At 41.8% G+C, this 13,841-nt stretch overlaps 1 protein-coding gene across 2 annotated transcripts; it reads left to right on the top strand.

Annotated features, from left to right (window-relative positions):
- Window positions 1–154: 154 nt before the first annotated feature.
- On the top strand, window positions 155–12,527 carry FAM98A (family with sequence similarity 98 member A). 2 transcript variants are annotated; one of them, XM_083497094.1, is made up of 9 exons: window positions 155–427; window positions 787–894; window positions 2,983–3,131; window positions 3,613–3,747; window positions 4,574–4,758; window positions 6,288–6,368; window positions 7,740–7,856; window positions 8,658–8,825; window positions 10,719–12,527. In XM_083497094.1, the coding sequence occupies exons 2-9, from the start codon at window positions 842–844 to the stop codon at window positions 11,493–11,495; spliced, it is 1,665 nt and encodes a 554-aa protein (XP_083353220.1). In that variant the 5' UTR covers window positions 155–427; window positions 787–841; the 3' UTR covers window positions 11,496–12,527. The 2 variants fall into 2 exon arrangements, with proteins under 2 accessions (XP_083353220.1, XP_083353221.1); XM_083497095.1 differs by having other exon boundaries at window positions 356–427; window positions 834–894.
- The last annotated feature ends 1,314 nt before the right edge of the window (window positions 12,528–13,841 follow it).

Genomic DNA, 13,841 nt, shown 5'->3' with positions numbered 1-13,841 from the left:
TCTTGAAGTAGTTTGTCCCTTCTCCCACAACGTCCACTCCTCCTCCTTTCAGGCCCAGGAGTTTTTCCCCCCAACGTGGTTCCTTTATATAGAGATAGGAAAGGGAAAGCGAGAAAGTCCGCTTAGGGCTGTCCAACAGTTGTGCCTGAAGAAAATATTTATTGACGCTCTGAAATATAACTTCCTGCGATAAGGGATAAAAAGAGAGGCTTTCTTAGACCAATATGAACCGTTCGAGGTAGAGTGTGAGGGAACAGGAGGGTTGTCAAGGCGTAGAGCGGAGCATTTTTTTCAATCAGGCGAGATTGGCGGCGGCCCCCTCGTGAGGTGAAAGGTCAGGCAAAGGGGGCCTTCCCCCTCTCCTCGCCCTTCCCCCACCTCCTGACATGCCAACCCAGCAGTCGGCGGCGGAGCAGCTGCACGAAAGGTAGGTTGCGGGGTAGGAGGTTTGGGGCGCTGCTGGGCGGGATGGAACGGCGCCCCTCAGTAGGGCGGGGAGGTGGGGGCTAGGCAGGCCAGAGCCAGTTCTTAACGGAAGCAGGAGCCCCTGAACGCCTGCCCACCTCTGGGACAGTGTCGCCTGGGAAGGGGGGGGGTCGGTGGTCGGGCATTCAGTGGGGCTGTTCCTGGTGTGGGGGGCAGGTCTGTGTGGGGCGAGCTCGATATCCCCCTCCCCAGGCGAACCGTGAGGCGAGCAGGGCATTCAAGCCACTCTGCGCCAGTCATTATGGTGACCGCTGCATTCTCTCAGGCGTTGCTAACCGAGTCTGGGTTTGTTAATTGCAGGTTCTAGGTTTTTCCAACCCCCTTTTTCTTTTGTGCTCATTCTGAAGCCCCGGAAATGGAGTTTGAGCTCATGGAGAATGACATCCTAGAGTCGCTGGAAGACCTCGGGTATGTATGAGAGCAAATATGTCTAAATAACTTGTACTTTGGATTTTTTTTAAAAAATGTGTGTTTTTTGTTATGTGTCCTCACCCCCGTGCTCTGTGTTTTGTGGGGCAATCATTTACAGTACTAATCATCACTAATTCTTGAAGTGTTTTTGGAGGGGGGGAGTTGCGTGGAGGTGAGGTTAGCGCTCAGTGTTAGAAAAAGGCAATATCTATAGCGGTTTCTTAACAAGATAACATTCTGCGCATTTAAAGATCCATTCTCTTTGGCCTAGTAAACAGTCTCGAACCATATGATTTATTTCTGAAATAAAGCAGCTGTGGAGATTAACTGAATTGGAAACCACTATGAGCTTTATTTTGGAGGAGGGTTTTGATTTGGACCAATTAGCAGAATAACCTGATATTTTACCAAAAGCGTCTTATCATTTGCATCAAGATGGGTATACTGGTCTGAGGTTCTGAAATGAACAAAAGTATATCACCTGCAAATGAAACTAACTTACGTTCAACTGAATTATGAACTGCTTTGTGAATCTCACAGCGTTGTCTAATAGCACTAAAAATGGTTGAAAATGCAAATCAACCGTCTGCCTCCACCACCTTTCAAGGCATCCCAAGATCACAGAGTATTTGGTGTTACTGCCGTGTGCTGTGCATGAAGGCAGGGCCACATTCATTCAGCAGACTTAAAAAAAAATATATCTGGCAGTCCAGCATCATTTAAAAAACCTCCACAAAGAAATTTCTACAATGTTGACACCCCCCCCCACCACCTCAGTGCTCCTTCTCCATAATATTTACTGTTATTCCCTATAAATATATTCTACAATATGAATCAGTTGCCATTCATCCTTCCCTTTTAGCACAAAGTATTTCTCATGCTGCAGCCCTACACATACGTAAAAGTAAGCCTAAATGAACACAGTGAGACATAGTACCAAGGAAACCTGCCTAGACTAATGTTACTCATGCTTTAGCCTTTTCTATGAGGCAAGTGTGATGCTCCGTTTATGTGGTGTGGGGACTAGTAATGCTATTTCTCTCTTGGACCCACATAATTAAAAGCATACTGTACAAAAGGTTCTCATTGCTTTTGGAACATTTCTCTAACTGCTGCTGCTTCTTTTTTGTAAGATGGCACAATTCCTGTAGTTTTTGTTTTGATTTGTTTGGCTTTTCAGGAAAAAAAGATGATAAGCTAGCAAATATTTAGAAATACCTGCTGCAGGAAATTTTAAAATGCCTGCAACAGAGGATTTTACTTACTGTTGCAAATCTTCTGAGTTTTCTGTAAATAGTAGTAATAGATAATACACTATGAATGGTAAGGAATTTTGTCATGTGTGTTCTCAAAAACAAATTTGCTTGCATTATTCAGTAAAGACCTGGATTGGGATCCAAAGAAGTGCTGAAAGTGCATGCATGGGGTAGTACTGTGAGTACAGTAGTTCCCAGTTTGAAAGAGAAAAGCTGCTTTTAAAGCAGAACAGGGGCTTATCTCTTTGGCATTGTTATGGCTGGCTGGGCAGTTGTCCCAAAACATCTGCATCAGTTCTTTGAATTCTCTCCTTGATTCTGTTGTTCAGGGACGTGGTGGTGGGGAGAAGTAGCATGCTAGTGCAGCCAAAAATGAATGTATATTTCCCCCTTATCTTCACTACTATACTTTTATTGCTGTTTAGATGTATCTTACATCTCCAGTCTAAATGCAATCCTGCCGCTGACAAAAAGAGGACAGTTCCTTGCTCCAAGGAGCTTATAATCTAAACTTTGCAAGGGCAAGGAGCAGTAGAGGAAGGACCAAAGGGAGAAAGAGGCAAGGGCATCAAACATTAGGGAGAAGAAGGAATGAGAGAGATAATTATAACAAGGGAAAATTGTGAGCAAAAAAATAAAGATGCTGATGAGGATATAGACTTCAATTCAAAGCATGCTACTTTGAAGGAAGTACCTTTGAAATCACTGGTGTTCCAGATAAATATATTGAAGTGTTAGTGGTGTTATCACCAAATATGCATGGATTACATACCTCAGAAATTGTACAGTGGCTTTTAATAACATGTTCTTATTTTTGTTTGTTTGCCAGTTACAAAGGCCCATTGTTAGAAGACGGTGCTCTGACCCAGGCAGCTTCTGGGGGGGCCAGTTCCCCTGAATATACTAAACTCTGTGCTTGGCTAGTGTCAGAGTTAAGGCTATTTTGCAAACTAGAAGAAAATGTGCAAGCGACTAACAGTGAGTAATCATGAGTCTGACACCATTGATTTATTTATTTATGTCTTTCATATTAAGTCTGAAAACTTGTGCTGGTATAGATGCTTCCAAATCTGATGTGAAAGGTTTTTCACATGCAAGTTGAACTTCTCAGGAAGCTGAATACTGTGCCCAATGCCACATTCTGTTTTTGCCTACATACCCATGGAATCAAATTTAGTAGTTGTCTTCACTATATTTTGTACAAGTGAGCTTTCCCCCCACCCAAGTGTTCATTTGAAGACACTATTTTTGCCATTCTGTATCACCTGAGTTCTTAATTTTGTTTGAAATGTTAATCATATTTTTTGGGTTTTTTAAAAAAGAAAAGGCTATTTTAATCTTCAGCCTTGAATCTTGATAACATGTATGGAAGCAGTCTCTTCATAATGTAACTTTGTCTTAACTCGTGGCAAAGAGTTAATAGTTGAACCTCTTAAATGAAAATGATCTGTGTCTTAAGGTCCCACGGAAGCAGATGAGTTCCAGCTTGAAATGAGTGGGTTACTGGGTGAAATGAACTGCCCATATACAACACTAATATCAGGAGATGTCACCAAGCGCCTTCTCAATCAGAAGAACTGCCTGCTGCTGCTCAGTAAGTTGAAAATAAGAAAATCTTTTTGTTTCTTTTTGTGCCACTGTGGAGATAATTAGGACACTTGTCCTTTCCCTGATCCTTCTTAAGAACTTATGATACTGTGATATTTAGAAAGAGAATGTAGTCGGATCTGTTGAAGCTTTGCATTCATATCGTCTGTATCATATTGGAAGCTGTCCAAGTAAAAACAAGAATAACCAAGCATTTTTCTCTTTGCTTGTTATGAACAAACTTTGTCAGCATTTGAAAGTGAAAAGACATCTCATTCAGATGTGATGTAGTAAACACGAAGGAATAGCAGCTCTCCCCAGCTACTTAAGAACCATCCTGCTCTTGGAAGAGATCTAGCTTCCCCCACCCCTATTTGTGCTTTGTCTGTGCTGTCTTAGTACAGAGTTTTAATTGATATTTATGTTAATAGAATTGGAAGGGACCACAAGAGTCATCTACTCAAACCCCTTGCAGTGCAGGAATCTTTTGCCCAGCGTTGGGCTTGAACCCATAACCCTGAGATTAAAAGTCTCATGCTCTACCATATTCTTATGTAAACAACTTTGTGAGGTTTGCTTGAAAAGCAATGTCTAAATATCTAAATTAATAAATCACATTCTGCAAAGGCATGCCATCCTTGCTTGAGCACTGTTACCCTTAGCAGATCTGCCACTTGGTATTCTGTTTTTTAAATCCTTGCTTATCTGAACCTCACCTCTCATTCAGTTAACATAAATATGTTATGGAATCCAGAATAGTTTCTTTTATGTTCACAGCTAACTAAGGCAGATATTTGTTAAAAGGTGCTAAATTGCAGCTTTTCTTCCTTCAGCATACCTCATCTCAGAACTGGAAGCTGCCAGAATGCTCTGTGTGAATGCTCCTCCCAAAAAAGCCCAGGAGGGGGGTGGTAGTGAAGTCTTTCAGGAGCTGAAAGGCATATGTATTGCTTTGGGCATGTCCAAGCCTCCTGCCAACATAACTATGTTCCAGTTCTTCAGTGGAATAGAAAAAAAGGTAAGAACTGAGGGTTTTGAGGTACATAGGCTTGAATCCATGATTTACAGCTGCCATCCTGCTGCAGTGGAATGGCATTCTGAAGAAAGCAAGTGACTTTTCTGGGAGCATGATGGACTATGGCAAGAATAGATAGGTGGGAAAGTTCGAATGCGTATATAGAGCACCGTAAGCAAACCCTGGGATCCAAGCTCTCTTATTCATTAGGCTTTTCTTTTTATGTTTACTTAATAGATTTATATGCTGCTCTTCAGTAAACATATTTCAGGGCTGCTTACAAATCAAATAATAAGATACAACGAAAAATGCATAGTTTAAAGCAATGAATTTGAAATACTGCAGATAAAGTAGCATCAAACATACAGTGGGTAAAATTAGGGAGTGAAAAGGCCAGGAAAGGAACGGTGCTGAAAAGACATTGGAATAGGCACCAGGCAAGCCACCTTGGAGAGAGCTTTCCACTAATGTAGCACCACCGCTGAGACGGCCCTTTTCTTCCATTTCCCCCACCTTGCTGCATTTAGTGGGGACCCTTGGAAAAGGGCTTCCAAAGATTATCTTAGTATACAGGATAGACTCATTCTTAAGGACAACCTCCAGCAGTTTTAACTAACCCTTGAGAGTGAAAAGGTTTTGTGTGTGTGTCATGGCACTACCTACTGGATGGAAGCCTGTCCTTCAGTATCATTATTTCTAACAGCAATGCAAGTTTTCCTGTGCTTGTGGCCAAAAATGTACCATCCATGCACACAAGACGGTATCAGCAGATTTAGGGTTAGGCTAAGGTTTGCAGATACTCACTTTCTTTAGAGGGGAAATCCAGTTTTTTTGGGGGGGGGCAGGGGAACAAATCCTCTTAAGTGGCATGGGATATTGAGAGACTAAGGGGGGGGGGGGGAAACTGTCGGAATAGGATGGCTAGAAATGAAAGTTTATAAAGCACTATCTCATTGTGTGAATAGGTCACTTCCCAGTTCACACTGAGAAGCTATTTTAAATTGTCTCCAGGGATGTGGAAGTGAGGCCTGCCCATAGATATTAATGGAGTGATCAGAAATTTTAATGTAGCTAGGGTTGGGCCCAAGAACATCCCCATTGCAAAACAAACAACCGGCCAGTGAGAATTAAGCATGCTCAGTGGGCAAAGAATGTTCACTGGTGGGAATGGAATACAGCACCTGGAACCCTGAGCAGAAGAACTCACTGCAACTTATTTTTACCGAGACATATGGTTAAAAGGCTTTCATTCTTGAATTGAGAATTTTTTTTAAGTTGTCTGTCCTTCCCACATTAATAAGAGGTTGTTTACTTTACTGATGTCATAATGATGTTATTAAAGAATTGCAGAAGATTCTTATTTTAAACCAACACAATTATCTGAAAATTTTAGGAATGTATTCTTTTGTGCAGCTTCTATTATATATGAAGCATTCAAATTCCCCTTCCAAATCCATATGTTTGGTGGGGAAGAGAGCAAGCATTACGATACTGTGCTATTCTATACTAACATAGTATTTTTTTTATTACAGTTAAAAGAAACATTAGCAAAGGTTCCTGCAAATCATGTAGGAAAACCTTTACTGTCAAAACCACTGGGTCCAGTTCATTGGGTAAGTCGTATGTCTGTAAAACTCTTTTTATTCTATCCTTGACTCTTTTTGTTTTATATATTTTCTTTCATGTACATTAAGCAAAACTGTGTGATGATTTTTCTCAAGGCCTAGCCAATTCTGATCAAGTTCTCAGTTTTACTTAGAGCGAAGCAAAATGCACTTGAGAAAATAGATTCTTGATTGTCCCAAGTTCAACACATCCAAATTCACAATTGATTGTTATATCTTGACATCCCTCAGGAATGCAGGATGAGGAACCCCATATTTAGGGATTATATTAAACCATAATTAAAGCAGCAATGCAACTTGGGGTAGGGACAGTTCAGCAGTGCGTGATATTTATACACCTATAAATAGAGGTTACAGAGGATCTGGGTCTTTAGACATCCTGATATGGGGAAGGTTTTACTCTCCAAGTCTTCAATGATGCTGAGCCATTGTTTGGCAGGAACTATAGCCCATCCTAAAATTAGTCTTGGCATCCCCAGTAAAGTTTTTAAGCAGGAGCTGCAGAGGTCCTTTTTCTTATTCTGCAGCCAATTACTTGGAACATTTCATCTGATGCTTCTCTTCCTGGCTTTTGTTCTTAATATGTATAGTTGTGTTTATTTTATAGATAAGAAAATGTAAACCTTGGCCTTCCATTACAGTCACAGCACTAATAGGAACACTGATATTATAGTTCTTCTAGGAATCTGTGTTAGTTTTATCAATTTGGATTTAAAACGTTTGAGTCTTTATGGAACTGTTGTGTTCTTGATTGTGGTCAAGATGAAGGCTACTTTAATTCTAGAATTTTCAAAATTTCAACGTCTTTGAGGTAGTGCTGGAGGATACAATGCTGTCTTCCACTGAGAAACCCCTCTTCTGTTATTTGCATGTAAAGTAAATGTGAATTGAATGATGGATTAACCACCAAGGTCTGGTCTGCATGTAACACTTGTGGCTTCATAAACTGTAGTTGATCAAGCCAGGAAAAATTGTTGACTCTTGTACCCTCCCTTAGCTTCCCTGTCTTGCTCAGTGACTTTGACCATTCGGTCCTGACCTCTTTAAAGTATGGTTTTCTGTTACATCCAAAATGGGGAGCAGTCATTTGATGTTGGTTTAACTTGCCAGGAATCAGACCGTGCTTTAAAATTGTAGCTAGTAAACTAACATTAATCTGCAAGTCCCCATTACAGTGGAACCAGGGAACTATGGTGTTATGGTGTTAAGAGACTGGGATCGAAACCCCCAGATTAGCACATGATTGGGGAGCACATGGGCCTGAGATGCTGTTTCTTGGCTTAGTACGCTAGTACATTGCACACTAGGAATGCCTTGGCTGAGAAGCAGTGTAATATGTGATATGCATTTTTATTTCAGGAAAAAATTGAAGCTATTAATCAAGCCATAGCCAATGAATATGAAGTCCGGAGGAAATTGTTAGTGAAGCGTCTGGATGTGACTGTCCAGTCGTTTGGCTGGTCAGATCGAGCAAAGGTACAGTTTGCATTCTGCAACTTGCTTTGGCCTTGCAAAGAGCTTTTTTTCTTCTTCTGTCTGCCAAAAAAACTCTGATGGCGCTGATGGGGGTGGAAGTATCCCATAATTTAATTGACTTGTCTCTGAAATGTACTAAGCACTTTTGTTTAAAGCTTATATTTCATTTGGTAACTCTTTTGCTGACACTTAGGAGTAAATTTAATCATCAGCTGTGTACTTGTGCTAGGGGCAAGTGAAAACTTCAGTGTAGCTCACTGCGTATCTTCATTTCACATGTGTTGCCAGTATAAGAATGTCATCGTGAAACGATTATTACCACTTTGCACTTTTCCGCTTCTAATTGAACAGTTACCCCATAGCATTGCTAATCATTTGCTTCACAAAATGTGCCGAAATCACTATATTACAGTGCCTCATGAATATTTATTTTGAGCCATTTTTTCTCAGGAGATCTGTAAATGGGGGAAACTGCAGTTTTAAAATGCAGCCTGAACAAGTTTCAGAAATGCAGAATGAGATACAGACTTGGAAAATGGTTGGCGAAATAGGTAGTGGAAAAACAAAATAACATTGGGGAAGTCTCCGAAGCTGGATTTACACCTTATTTATATAAGCTGGTATATTGTACCATTAGGCACTTTCCCATGAGCTCACACAGCATTTCTCATGAATTGTTAGTTGCCTGCCACGTGGGCCTTAATCTGTCCTTGGAGCTGTTGTTGTTTAAAATGGTAAATAATTAATTTTTAGCTGAATGTTTGTTTACATCTGTTGACTCTCTTCTTTTTTGGATTACAGAGCCAAACAGAGAAATTGGCTAAAGTCTACCAGCCGAAGCGTGCCACCCTTACTACCAAATGCGCTATATCTGTCGCTCACCTCTTGGCAGCTCGGCAAGACTTGTCAAAGATTATGAGGACGAGCAGCGGGTCCATCAGAGAAAAGACTGCATGTGCTATTAATAAGGTACCTTTGTCACATTGATATAATTTAGTTCCTACTGTGCTGTGGATATTAAATAACTTGATGGGGAATTTTTTGCATGCTTTCAGCACATACAATGCACACTCTGTTTTTGCCTCTCCCTTCCCACGGGTCCTTTTACCAGGTTTACAAAATGGCATTGGGGGAGGGGCTGATTTCAATGCCAACTGTTCAACCTGCTACATTGGACAGGAGTTCTGTTCTGTGTCACATGTTGTTATAGCACAGAGCAGGGTTCTTCAACCATGGGGCCCCTGTTTTGTTGGACTGCACCTCCCGTCCTCCCTGACCATTGGTTAAGGTGGCTGGGGATGGTGGGAGTTGTAGTCCAACAACACCAGGGACCTAAGGTTGAAGAGCTCTGGCAGAGAGCATCAGCCTTTCTGAGTTAAAAACTGCCCCATATTTGAGAATGAGTTCCTTGTTTACTTAAGAGTATTTTTAGATATTATTTTGCTAAAGGTTATTGGCAAAAGTCTAGGTACATGCTAGTAATAAATTGGTGTTGCACAAAGTACAGTAAGACAGTCATACTGGTTTGCAGTATTACAAGGTAGTCATGTAACAAGATGATGCGGTAATGTCGTGAAAATCCTCTATTGTAGCTGTGCTTATCTCTGGAAGCATATTTTGACTTTCAACAAAGTTAGCAAAACCTAGTGGAAGCTATGTGGGACTGGATGGATGTGGATGCAAATTCTATGTCAGCCATGAATTTTCTCAATTATATTTGAGAGTCATACTCTTCCCCTATTCCATAATTAGGGCTTGAGGGGGTCCCCTGCGCTACACTGGCTGCTCTCCCCACTTTCTCTCCCCCACACACCCCGGCCCCTCTGGGGAAATAGTGATTATCTAGTGTCCATTGCCAGCACTTGACTTGCCAGAGCAGTGCACCCAGCAGAACACTTTTAAAGTTGTTTTTTTTGGGTGGTGACCAGTGTATGCTAGCCCCAAAGTACCCATGCGAAGTGTTGATGCCGTGCCTGTTTTCTAATGCACTGCCACTCCCCTATATCTCTTGCTGCCACAATGTAGTCATTTAGGTATCCCAAACAAAGCCCCCACTATACAAGGACTACCACTACCTCTTCAAGACTAAGTATTTTCAGAAATGAAAAAAATACAGCCAAAGCTTCCTTAGATTTAAAGCAAAAGAGCAATAGATGGCTGAGTCCCAAAATGTAAAATCTATCTGGAAGATACCTTATGTCAATAAGAGAAAATATCTAACAGAAAATTTAAAAATGAAACGTAATGGGCAAGGAAGCCCATTTTTTTCTGCATTCCAGATGTGGACCATCTCCATCCCTAAGCACTGCTATAATAAAGGATTACATCTTGAACTGCTGAAAGATCCTTCCCACCCCCCTTCTTCAGTACATCACCTCTGTACACTTCCATTTCAACTCCTTTTTTTAAAGTACAGTGTTTTCAGATTATTAAATAGTGTTATAAATTATTCAGGTACCAGGCATGCTTTGTGACTGGCGTGGGTCCAGTTGCAATCACATGGAGATCTCTGGGTTCCAGGCTGGCAACTGGGAAAAGCCAAATGTCACTTAGACTCAGGTCCTTAGAGAAGGATCTGAAATATTTTCTTTGAAGTTTGAATTTGTTTTATTCTGGATTCCTTTATTTGATGTGTTGTAAACCACTTTTAGATTTGTTCTTTAAAATATAAAGCGGTATAGAAATGAAATGAATAATATCAATTGCAAAAAAAGCACGTAGACATTCCATTGTGGCACCCATAACCTAGGTTTAAGGTGCCATTTGGCGATTAGCTTAGATATCAGAGTTTTTAACACTGTACGTAGTGCAGTTCTTCCCTTGTGTTAATTCTTCCAACACATTGCCTTCTTTTGCTTTTAGGTATTAATGGGCCGAGTGCCTGACAGAGGTGGCAGACCCAACGAAATTGAACCTCCTCCTCCCGAAATGCCACCGTGGCAAAAAAGGCAAGATGGTCCTCAGCAGCAAAGTGGTGGAGGCAGGGGTGGCAGAGGTGGCTATGAGTCGTCCTACGGAGGTCGTGGAGGTTATGAGCAAGGGGGCCATGACCGAGGAGGCCGCGGAGGATATGACCAAGGAGGCTACGACCGTGGCAGCCGCGGAGGGTACGACTCATCCTACGGAGGCCGTGGAGGCCATGAACACGGGGGTCACGAGCGAGGAGGGCGAGGACGTGGTGGCTATGACTATGGAGCCAGAGGGGGAGGCAGAGGAGGCAAACCCCAAGGAGGCTGGACTGATGGTGGAGGAAGTGGCTATCAAGATGTCAACTATAGGGATAGTAACTACAGAGACGCAAACTTTCAAACTGGGGGTTATCACGGTGGTGGCGGCTATCAAGGAGGTGGCTATGGTGGTTATCAATCTTCATATTCAGGAAGCGGATATCAAGGTGGTGGCGGCAGCTACCAGCAAGACAACAGATATCAAGATGGGCACTCCAATGATCGAGGTGGAGGCCGCGGAGGAGGCCGCGGCCGTGGTCGTGGTGGCCGTGGCGGGCAAGGAGGTGGCTGGGGGGGAGCAAGAGGTGCACAGAACTTTAATCAAGGGGGGCAATTTGAGCAGCACTTCCAACATGGGGGATATCAGTACAATCAGTCTGGATTTGGACAAGGAAGACACTTCACAAGCTGAGGCTGCAAAAGCTTCCATTTGGGCAGAGCTCATGTAATAGATTTTCTATGGTTTTCTTTCTGAATTAGTACCAGGCCATGTCAGGCTGCTTCCGGAAAATGATCTTTGCTTTTGAGCACCTGCGAAAGGTGTGCATAAGTCTGATGCTGCCTAAAATGCAGCATTTCAACTCCAGGAAGCTCAAAACTTTAAGACAGCAGCCCTGGTTCTGTTCACTAAAGGAAAATTGAGTACATGTCTGTCACACCTTTAATATGCAAACTAGTATGTCTGTCGGTTTTTACATGAGCTCATTCTTCCTTTAAGAATCTTCCGCTCTTCAAGCCACTTTGAATATTGCTCTTCACCCTGATTTTCTGTAGACAACAAGCTGACTTCAAACCTGTATTGTAAAGCTGCAGGTGTGTGTAGTTAGTTGTGTGCAAGACCCTTTGAAGTGGGTTGGATTTCTGCATTTGTAACTGCACAAAATTGCAGCCTACTTCACGGGGTCCATGTCTATTATATGAGCTCTACTGCTGATGACTTGTTCAATAGCCTTATCTCTCATTGATCAAAACCACACTCATGTCCCCATCAGAGACCCAACCACTGTCATGCCACGCAAAGGTCATATAACAAACCGAGCTAAGTTGTGAACAGATAGTATATGTAGCCTTGTGCTTCAGCATAATTCAGATTCATTTCACACACCAGAAAACAGTTGATCCCCTGACCAGCCTAATTTTTACTTGAAATTAGCGAGCAGTAATGGCAAGCTGAAACTTGTTTTGTGCACGAGTTAATACCACTGATCAGCAATTATAGGATGGTTTCAATTTTTGGCATCTAACTTAAGACAAAATGCCCTTCAGGTGGGATTGTTACAGTTTTCCTTACTAAAAGTTACATCAGTGCGCCTTGCCTGGGGTTTTTTTGTGTATGAGTGTGAGTGTGCGTGTGTGTACAGAAACATTGTCAAGCTGTGAAAGAAAAATGGCTGAAGGTGTGCTATTGTATAAAAGGTGAGCAATAAAAGTATCTGTTCTCCTATTGGTTTGTTTCTCTTTACCTTTCAGTTGGTGCATGGGTTACCAATATTTTTGAGCTAGCAGGCACAGCTTGACTTTAGAGAAAATGCTGTGGATGCTAGCAACAAAATGGCTGCCACTGGGCATGGACCAAGTTTGGAAAGAGTAGACAGTGCTGCTGCCCAAGTGTCAGGCTTTCCATGGGAAGTAAGCTTTTGTCCTGAGTGTTGACGTCACACCACAGTTAAAATACACAACATGGCCACACACTCATACACACTGCACACACACAAACCGCAAACACATGCATCTACCACTCAGGTGTACACCACATTTCTCCCTCTTGGAGAGACAACACAATATTCATACTGCCTTTCCTTCCTCACCTACTTCTCTCTCACAGGGGCCACACATCCATGCATCTGACACACACACACACAGACCACATTTACTTCTCTCCCAAGTGCACATTTCCCTCTTGCATGCACAAGGGGGGGGGGGTTTAGCAGGAATAGTTAATCACTAGACAAGTGGAACAGGCTGTCTCACCTATATATTTTGCCTCCTAGATTTTAAGAATGCGAGACATTTAATGGCTTCCATCAGAGGTCAAAAAGCTCCTTGCAAATAGGGATGGGGCTTCTCACCTGTCTGCCTGTTTCTTGGTTGTAGCAAGTAGAACAGCTAGTAGTGGCAGGGAAATGGAAGGCGGTGGTTCTGCCCCTTCAGGTGTATTGATCACAAGCAATTTTTGATCCTAAATGCTATTATAGGTCAAGGAGTATAAACGTTATGTTTCCCTGCATAGAACATATTCATAGCCAAGTTGCTAATTCTCATGGATGCTTTAAAAAATGAGAGGAGAGTGGGCTTTCATTCTATTGTATGCCTAGAAATCAGCTTTGTACTTGCTCATCTTCCCTGACCTTGGGACTCAGTTTCAGTTTCCTTATATGGTATTCTCCTTTCCCTTTTGCCACCAAAGTCTTTAACCAAGAAAGACACCCTAAATTCACCATAGACCTGAATTTTGTAAACATACTAAGATACAGAAAGCAAATAAATGCATGCAATTTAACTTGGTATGTGTATTTTATACTTTGATTAGAAGGTTAATTGCATTTAATTGCTTTGCATAGCTTATTAGAAGTACATTAATTCTTATTTATGTGTAAGGTATAGATTACTTTTAAACCGTAACCCATTAGCATTAGGTATGTATAGCTTGGAAATCAACAGACTTAACACAGAATAAGATTGTGGGCACAGAATTCTGGAGCCCACTGTACCTCCGACTTGGCAAAAATTCAAAAATATGTCACAGTATACATACTGG

The sequence above is a fragment of the Podarcis liolepis genome (assembly GCF_965112155.1).
Source record: "Podarcis liolepis genome assembly, chromosome: 3".
NCBI classification, from domain to species: Eukaryota; Metazoa; Chordata; class Lepidosauria; order Squamata; family Lacertidae; genus Podarcis; species Podarcis liolepis.
The sequence above is the reverse complement of the archived record's forward strand: the minus strand, read 5'-3'. Positions and strand labels throughout refer to the sequence as shown.

What these genes read in the sequence shown, in the direction of transcription:
- FAM98A (XM_083497094.1), top strand. Translation starts at nt 842, where the DNA reads ATGGAGTTTGAGCTCATGGAGAATGACATCCTAGAGTCGCTGGAAGAC. An exon ending in GAGTCGCTGGAAGACCTCGG is followed by an intron (nt 895 to 2,982) that starts GTATGTATGAGA and finishes TTTGTTTGCCAG; the next exon opens with TTACAAAGGCCCATTGTTAG. An exon ending in GCTGGTCAGATCGAGCAAAG is followed by an intron (nt 7,857 to 8,657) that starts GTACAGTTTGCA and finishes TTTGGATTACAG; the next exon opens with AGCCAAACAGAGAAATTGGC.